At 33.8% G+C, this 9,468-nt stretch overlaps 1 protein-coding gene across 4 annotated transcripts; it reads left to right on the forward strand.

Moving 5' to 3' along the window:
* The first annotated feature begins 415 nt into the window (after positions 1 to 415).
* LOC131949824 (Bardet-Biedl syndrome 10 protein homolog) lies at positions 416 to 9,468 on the forward strand. Of its 4 annotated transcripts, none has more exons than XM_059311819.1 (3): positions 2,222 to 2,326; positions 6,911 to 7,041; positions 7,781 to 9,468. In XM_059311819.1, exons 2-3 carry the CDS (start codon positions 6,921 to 6,923, stop codon positions 8,644 to 8,646), a joined length of 987 nt encoding a protein of 328 aa, XP_059167802.1. In that variant the 5' UTR covers positions 2,222 to 2,326; positions 6,911 to 6,920; the 3' UTR covers positions 8,647 to 9,468. The 4 variants fall into 4 exon arrangements, with proteins under 4 accessions (XP_059167799.1, XP_059167802.1, XP_059167800.1 ...); XM_059311817.1 differs by lacking the exon at positions 2,222 to 2,326 and adding an exon at positions 3,919 to 4,089; XM_059311818.1 differs by lacking the exon at positions 2,222 to 2,326 and adding an exon at positions 4,694 to 4,811.

Raw genomic sequence — 9,468 nt, forward strand, 5'->3', positions numbered from 1 at the left:
TCCTGGTATTCAATTCTCTTAAAATAAATAGACATCATACATTATTTCATCTTTTCCCATTTATGCCCAAGACACATAGGGCAGATGAAGTAGAGTTCATCTGTTTTAGGGACCTTAGCAAATGAAGAGATAGTGTGTTCAGCACTATGCCCAGCTGCCTTACGTGCCCAGCTGCCTTACGTGAGTTAGGTACACCTCAGAGCTAGGTGGACTCAGGGACGTCCTACTGACTTGAACCCGGATTCGAACTTGAGACTTTTGGGTTGGCAGTCTAGCTCTCTATTATTTTTTCTAGTTAAGTGCAGTGTTAATTTTTTTTATTACTGAGTAAATTTATAATATGGGTTCTAGTGTATGTGTATTAAAAAAGTATTTTTACTAGTCAAATTCATTTATTCATCATTTTCACAGATAACAGCATCTTGCTTGAATGAACTTGACAGAACTTGACATGGCTTGTTCTGAGACATTAATACATTTCAAGGATTTAAAGCAGATTAGTGGTTCAATGATGAACCTTGTCGCATCATCATTTGGTCCAAGTGGCTCAAAAACACTGTTGACATCTTCCACTGGGCAAGTTATAGTTACCAATGAAGGTATCAATATTTTAAGATCAATAAACTTCTCACATCCCTTGGCTAAATGCATCCTTAATGGTGTAAGTTCATTTTGTGATGTTTATGGAGATGGTTGCAAAACATTTATGATCTACTTGTACAATTTGATCACTGCAATTGAACACAATTGCTTTCAGCTTGATCTACACAGTGATAATGCTCCATATAAAGTTGCAGTTGCAAAATGTTTACATGATTTTATGATTGAGGATTTTCCTTACATTTGTGACAAAATCAAACAATTTTCTTCATTTCAAAATAGAATTCAATTTAATGAGCTTCAATTGGATTCTGACAAGTTACTTTATTTTGTGACTAAGTCATACATGAATGGTACTTTTTCTGAAGATGTTGTTGAACATCTTGCACACTTGATATTGGATTTTATAAAAAGTTTAAACCAGAGTTTACTAAATGTTACTTTTGCAGTGGAATGGTTTGATTGTTATGTGTTTACATTCAATAGTCTATATAGTGCATCCCATATTTTAGAAGGAATTTTCATCCAGGGAAATATATATTTAGTTCAAAATTCACAGAAAGAAGTTAAAAATTGTATTCTGATGCAGTGTGCAATAGAAGGGAGTACAGACAGAAATTCATCAGATATTGTGACATTGTCTACAGAATCAACAGACAGTTTTCTTACTCTTAAACCATCAATTGCTTATAAATTTCTTACTGAAATTAAAAGCAGAGGTGTTTCATTAGTTTTGAGTTCTGAGGTGGTCCCAAGTTATGTTCTACAGATTTGTGGTGAATTAAAAATTGATATTGTTTCGTGCATAGATCAGAGGGATTTAAAGTTTTTAACTTATCTTTTTAACAAGTTACCTTTGTCAAGTGTCTATGATAATGTAACTTCTGATAACATTATTGCATTGGATTCTTATGATAAAATGTTTACTGCTGGGAAATGTTTTCTGAAACTTAAGCTTAACAACAGCTATTCATGTTCTCATTTTAGTTGCATGTTTTTAAGTGCACCTATAGATGGATTAACACAGCAGCTGAAACAAACCATAAAGAGATGTCTTAAAATTGTAAAGCAAAGTAGTATTGATTCAAACTGTGATACTTTTGAAGGCAATTTTCTTACCCTTGAGGAGGATATGCAAAATTTGAATCAGTTTTCATCCACTTTTGACTCAGAAAGCAAAGAAATTAATGCCGTAGTTACAAAATCTAATCCAATGAGTTGTAATCATGATAATTTAAACCCAGATGACAAAGTGGGATTGAAGTCAACCGCCAGCGTTATAGCTGGTGGAGGGTACTTTGAATATCTCATGTCACATCTACTCAGTAATTATGCATCAAAGAATATTTATCTTCCAAAGCATAAACAATTTTGTTGCAGTGTGTTAGTTAAAATGTTGCAGTCAGTGCCTCACAAGCTCCATAGCAATCTGGCCAATGGAGGGAATACTGACAGACTGTACATGAAAGCTTACCAGGAAATAACACAACTGTTATCTCAGCAGGCTATTGCTGGATTGAATCAGTTTGGAAGAGTGTGCAATCCCTTTCAAGAAGGAGTACTGGATGTTCTGAATATAAAATTAGCAATGGTTTATGAAGTGATAAGTTTGGTGGAAACACTGTTCAAAGTTGGTTCTATCATAGGAGTAAAAACACCAGTAGCCAAGTTAAATCAGCAGACTGAGTCTACAGAAGACAGTGATTGATACTGAATGCAGAGCTTGGTGAGTAAATTATATATATATATATATATATATATATATATATATATATATATATATATATATATATATATATATATATATATATATATATATATATATATATATATATAGTTCAATCAAAAGGTATTGGAAAAAATTCAAAATTTCTGAAGCTGTAGCTAAAGCAGTGGATTCTCTTTGTTTTGTTTAAATGAAGCGCAAAATGTTAAAAGTAAAATTTTCTTTACATAATAGTAAAGTTTTGTCTCTGGATACATATTTCTTCTTTGCTGATATCCCTGAAATTTTCAATTTTTCAATTTGTTACAATTTCTGTGTGCAAACAATCTTTGGACAGAAAATTCCAGGGGTCCAGATTTGTTCTGAAAATTTGTTTGCAGACAGTATGAAGCATGTCAAATTAAAATGTTGAGGTTACACCATTCTAAATGATTCTTGGTAAATAACCAGATGCTGATAAAATATTTATTTGATTGGGGGGGGGGGGGTGTTGCTCTTTTTAAAATAACATGGCCATAGAATCTAGATTTAACTATATTTTTGTATGCCTTAGATTGCTGAAACAATATAGATCTAGTTTCTTTTTGTTGATAGGATGCTTGAAATATATAAACTCAAGTTAAAGGTCTTAGCTTTTACAAAAAAGTTATAGTCATTACTATTCCTGATCAGCACTTTAAAAACCAAAGTGCTGATCAGGAATAGTAATGACTATTAAAATGACTTTAAAAACCCTTAATCCGGGTTCAAGTCAGTAGACCGTCAAGTCAGTAGACCGTCCCTGAGTCCACCCAACTCTGATGGGTACCTAACTCACGTTAGGGAAAGTAAAGGCGGCTGGGCATAGTGCTGACCACACTAGTAGTATACATGTAGAATCTATAGATCAAGATTATTATATCATTTCGATGCCTAGTAATAAATAATATTAGTGTTTTCTCTCTCCTCCCCATCACCACTCATTTGTAATGCGAGAAACTTTAAAACCAACCGCAATTGAAAAAAGGCCCAATTATTGTGCCACTTAAAAAAACGTTTAACCATTATATAATATCCATCTAACTATTACTCTGAAAGATTTTTTTGTGAAGAATGTAAATTACTTGAACTAGATCTGAATTATTATTTTAAAAATCTCTTTATTATGATACTTTAATAAATAATAATGTAGTCATGACGTTATCCGTGGATGTATGAATTAACCTATTTTCATTTTGCTTGCGTTATAATCAACTGCGGTGGAAAGTAAGGTCAAATTACTCTTTGGCTTAAAACAACTGACTTGCTATTCAAATTTTGAGACGGTTATGGGGGTTTAGTGTTTAGGATATAGTCTAGTAAGTAATCATTACGATGCGGGGTCATTATCACTGTTGTATAATTATAATGCCCATGAATATATTGGTTCGTTGCCTCGTGGTGATTCAAAAATAAAACAGTAAACATTAGCATCAACGAATCATATTGGCGGATTCTATAATTTCGATCCGGGTTATTCGTGATATACACGTGATGAAAACATAGTATATTCCTTTAAAGGAAGTTGACCTCATTAATATATAGTAGGCTCCCCCTGTTGGGAACACAGCAACCAATGAAAATTGAGTATTTCTTCATACGTAAACAAAGCGCTGACGCTTGCGCTGATGGTCGCTGGGTTTGATCAGCTGTTCTCCACCCTATCAACAAATTTTTGCAGTTGCTCAGTTTAGGTTCAGAATTAGGCTCGTTACTTCTAAAATTGTGTTTATATTTTAGTCTATGTAAGTATTGCCATATGCATTTATAGCGTACATTAAAGATGAAAATGTGTTAATATTTTAGGTATAAATTTTGCTATGGCTGCCGATTAATACACACAACCAACAGTATTTAGTATTTAGGTCATAACAATAGTGGTGTAGTATTAGATTTATTAGGCCTATTCCTACATCTCATACTGATTAGAATAATCATATTAGTTTACTCATGCTACAGTGTGTCGTAGGTTTACATAAAATGCATACGAAGTATGATGCATTTTGATTGTAAATTATTTGTGTTTTCGTAGTGGCAACTGAAACTTCATTAAAAATATATAATAGGTCTAGATCTAGAAACGGAATGCCCTTCATTACACAATTTGCATATTCGGTCAGAAGTGCAGTCATAAGTGTGTGTAAACCGTTTTTTTATTCAGTCTTCCGCATTAAAACCTCTAGCTTTTTTCTGTTACTAAGTTATTTTTATAGACATTTTGTTCGCTACTGTAGTTTCTAAGTGTACTAAGTACTAATAATTCAAACAGAAAGATAAAGGTTACTACGTCATAAAATGTAAAGGTCAAGATTGGAAGTTATTTTTAGGTAGGCCGTCAGCGTTAACCCAATAACTTGTCGAACTGCTTTATATTTTGGATACACTCAACAAAAGCTTATACACGTCGTATACATATTTCATGACGAGGGATATAGACTTAACTCTTGTAACTGTAACAGTTGTCGAAGTATGTAATTAAAGATATAGAACATTAGAAATTGACCTATTTTTTTCTTGACGGAAATTAGGTGAACTAACGTGAAACAAACTTTTCCATGACAACTGGTTATGAATATTCATTTGCAGATCTAATTTGCCTTTCTTTTGGCTTATGGGCACCTCCGATCGAGTTTTGTACAAAGAGATATGAAGAGCGCTTGGGGGAGGGCAAGTGGGGGGGGGGGGGGGGGCATTAATTGTCCTATCAAACATTTCCACCTGAGCACTCGGTTCTTTCTGTCTGTCACAATACAATAGTGGTAGTGTTTTTAATCGGCTACGGGGTTTTGTTCATACTACGCAGTTATTAAAGTTTTTTCTTTAAAAATCTACACAAAGTTTTTAAATTCAAAAACTCGTGAGTCTGATATATTATTTAAATATAGCCACATTTAGTTATTGGGAAGCAGTTATAGATCTAGATTATTCTAGATTTTCAAAAGAAAGTGCATTTTTAATAGATAATCGTCTTAAAGTCAAACCGTGTAGCCTAAGTCGGCGATTGCACAGTATGGTGCGATTTCAACCATTGTATTCGTAATCTCGCACAGTTGTATACCTCCCCCTTTTTGTAACACAGTTTTAGGTTAAACCTTCTCATTGCACCACTGTTGCAATATAGATCTAGATTTAGTCTAATACGCGTTCAGCTTAGTAGTTCATTGGTAAAATCTAAAGCAGGCGCGAACTATTTTTAACTGTCTCTCTGTTGATTTAACCTTTGCGCAAACGCCTAATGTAAATATAGTAAAGTAAAAATAAAATGTGGGTCATATCGATTGGACCTTCTCAATATTACGTCAATGTTTTATTTAGAAAAAAAGACGTCCGTTATCTGGAGCAGAAGGCTTCCTACCAACTGGACTAAGTCTCCGTAATAATAATATTAATAATACTATTTTAATTAGCTATGTCTCAGTTTCTGCGTAGAGAACTATAATTTAAGTCTAAAGACTAACAAGACTAACAATAAAGTTAATTTTCCAGTGCTATGAGTTTCATTAGCTTTATTGTACATATGTTAACTACATTCAGTATATTGCCTTCTATATAGATCTATGTAGATCTACCACTTGATTCTATATAGCCCACCAACAAAGAAAAAAAAATTTTAGCTTTTAAATATTGGAAATAAGAATTAAACATCTTTGGTGTTTGAGTAGACTTACACTTGTGGTTGCAGATAAAGATAACTAATATTAGCCCTAAAATATAGAATAAGGGGTTTCTTTGTTTCTAGCAAATCAGAGGCTAGCCTTTTATCTTTACCATTTAGTAGATGAAGCATGGGATGGGTTTATAATTCTAATTATAGCAATGAGGACACTGCAGATAAAAAAATACTTTAATTGTGCTTCTTGTCAAACCTGATTTAGATAGTAATAAAGTTAAAGTTATACCTACTGCAAAGCTTCTAAAATAACTTTCCATTGCATGTTTGATACTGTAATCTCATTAAATCAGTTTTCTTGAGTTTCAAGAGATAGACTTTTTGTTTCATGAACTTAAATGATTGTTGTGTGTGCAATACATAGAACAGAACACAGTAAGGTCCATTGAGGAGAGCAAAGGTGAAGTGGATGAATGTGTAGTCAACCACATTCGCTTTTTTAAATTCTCTAATTTTTGCCTATTTTTGAAGCAATGAAATATTCTAAATTTTAAAATCCTATTTTATAAGATTCAATGACATGTTGGATTTTTAATGAGTTTTACCTCACAAATGCTTTATTTGAAAGTAAAAAAAAAATTCAACTTGTTATGCAAACATTTTGTTACATGTGTATCAAATCAGCCTCTCTTTACAATTACTCATCCAAGTTGAAAGGTTGAGTGGACCAAAGTCCACGGTGACCTGATCATTCATTGAATACTTGACATTTTTGTTCCTCCTTTCTACTACTACCAACAGAGTAATGAAGTAGTTATTAATTTTAACTCAACAGAAACCAATTTCCAACCAATATTTATTTGGTTTATGAAAGCTTTACCTGGACAAATTGTGTACATGTAAAAACTCTTCAAAGCAATTTCGATTGAAGAGTATTTATCCCTTTTCTTTTGCAGATCAATCAAGATGTGGGTTTTGAACAAACTCATCTATGGTTCATCTGCTGTCAGTGAAGCAGATGAAGAAGTGTTGGGAGAACAACTGGAAACCCAGCAAGTTGAAGATTGGGTGGTTGTTAACTCTCCTGGTGAGTGCTGGGCCAGTTTGTGTGCAAGGATTTCTTGTTTTCAATGTTCACTTTTATGTTAAACATATTCTGCTTTATTTTTTTTCAAAATCACATAACTAATAATTAGGCAAAGACATTACTGTTTACACATTCATTGACAATAATACTGGTTGATTCACTGAAGAGGGCAACACACTCAATACCACATGCTCCTTGTTTTTTTTTCCACCATTGCTTCAAAACTGTCAATTTTACAACAGGCAGATATATGCACAAGGTGGAGAGGCAGATAGTGACTGATATCTTAACAAAGTAGCACACAGAATCTTTAAATCTTTGCAAAAAATTCCATTCCATCGATCCATAGCCAAGTCTAATCTTCACAACTTCTTTTGTTTCTATTGACAGTTTTTATTTATTTTATATTTATTTTGTGTCTCTTCTTGACGTAAATGTTATAAACTGTGAGGCATCTAGATTTTGTTCTTAAGATTTATAAATATATTTTTTATATATTTGAAAGTTCTTGGACTATTAGAAGTAAGTGGCTTAGTCCGTGATTTATTTTTCTTTATAACTGTTAAATTTGATAAACTTTAGTGGTTTCCTAATTCTTTTGTTTCCACAAGTTTATGTTTTTAACCTGTTCTTCCTTGTTTTCAAAGTCTTATTGCATGTATTTCTGCCTTGGTGGTGACAGATGATGAAGTAATAAATAATGTGGAACTTTTCTGCATTTTAACTTTTTGCCTTTCAGATAAGGAGAACCTTGTACAGTCCTCTCACCAACAACATCATACCCACTTTCATCACCACCAACAACATTCATCGCTCAGTCACCCCAGCACACATGTGGGAGGACATGAATCTCTATCACAGAACTCCTCAAGCAATGTGGAAGAATTGCTGGATGAAGCCAACACCTTGGCGGCCAGTTGTCCATGTTCACCACACAGTGAAGGCAACTGTTTTGAGATGCCACTTCACGACTGTGTAAATAACTACTTTGACATAGACAGTAACTACTCCTCGGACAATGAGTCTTCACCTGAGTCTGTTTTCTCAGCCAGCTCTGGCAGGTCTCACGCCACATATCGACCCCGTGGTAACAGTAGTGAGCCGTGGCTTGTGGCCCCTGCCCCTTGCTTCACTGGCTCAGGTGTAGGGGAGCTCACTCCTATCGCATCCAGCCCCCTGGAGAATCTGTTGATTGAGCACCCCTCTATGTCAGTGTACCTTTCATTTCCCTTCACTCCCTCTCACCCCTACCTTTCCACTCGTCCCACAGGTGAAAATAATGCTGTCACCCTACAGGAAGAGGAGGAGCTAGAAAGTGAGGAGAGGCCCGTGCAGCAGACGCCAGCTGAGCTTGTTGCACGCCAGCACAGACACAACATACAGGCAGTGCTGAACCCAAACGTGTTGATTAGCCAGCAGGTTAAGAGCCTACGATCAGCTCGTCGCTGCCAGTACATCAAGGCCCATGAAAATATAACAAGTGGCAAGTGCCAGCGCCAGAATATGGCAAGGGATTGCCAAGGTCAACCAAAGGGCAACAGTCGTAAGAACAAGCGAGTACGCCCATCTGGCTTTAAGGCTTCCAGAGTTGCACAGCGCATGTAATTATAGTTTGACATTTAGGTACACGATTTCATTATGTAAATTTGTGATAGCTTTTTTCTCTTTGCCTTTTTACCTATATTTAGAAAATTAAATTATTTTAAAAGATAAAATAGATAATTAACATTTTATTCTTAATTCTTCTATTAACCCCCTATACTAAGGTAACTGTATTGCGTATATTATTTGTAACATATTTAAACTTCATAATTTTAAAAATATTATATAACTTGCTTTTTATGGCCTGTTTGACAAAAAAAAATAATCAAGGTAATTTTTAAGAATTTAAAAATAGAAACCTAGTAAAGTCCACTATCCTTTGTTGCTAATCAGCTTTGTACAAAAATTCCAAATTTTTAATTTAGCCTTTTTAATAAAACCATAATTTTTTTATTTAAAAATTGTGAATAGAACAAAACAGTCCACACAATTGATTTACTATTTATCAGTTATTGCAAATTTTGGCATGTTTTTTTCTTTTGAAAATAATTCTTTGTTTACATTTATTCATGTCTATAATTTTTAAAGCATTAGTTTTTAGTCACTCCATTCATGTACTTGTGTGTATATATTTATAAATATTTAAAAAAAAATAGCTGATCTGAAACTTGTAATTATTAATAGGAAGACACTCCTTTGTTGTTTTGTGCATAAAACTAATATTGATTTATACCTCAGAAAAAACCTGTGAATATAGATTTAACTTTCCTTGACTAGCTTGGTTTGCTTTTTGAGATCATGTTGTGTTTTTGCTAACCAAGTCTGTCATCTCATTCCATCACAGCTGCTGTAAATAAAAAGCTGCATTAAAAAAACAAACCCAGC

Source organism: Physella acuta, unplaced genomic scaffold (assembly GCF_028476545.2).
Source record: "Physella acuta isolate Inbredline_101_S28 unplaced genomic scaffold, ASM2847654v3 ptg000716l, whole genome shotgun sequence".
Classification (NCBI taxonomy): Eukaryota; Metazoa; Mollusca; class Gastropoda; family Physidae; genus Physella; species Physella acuta.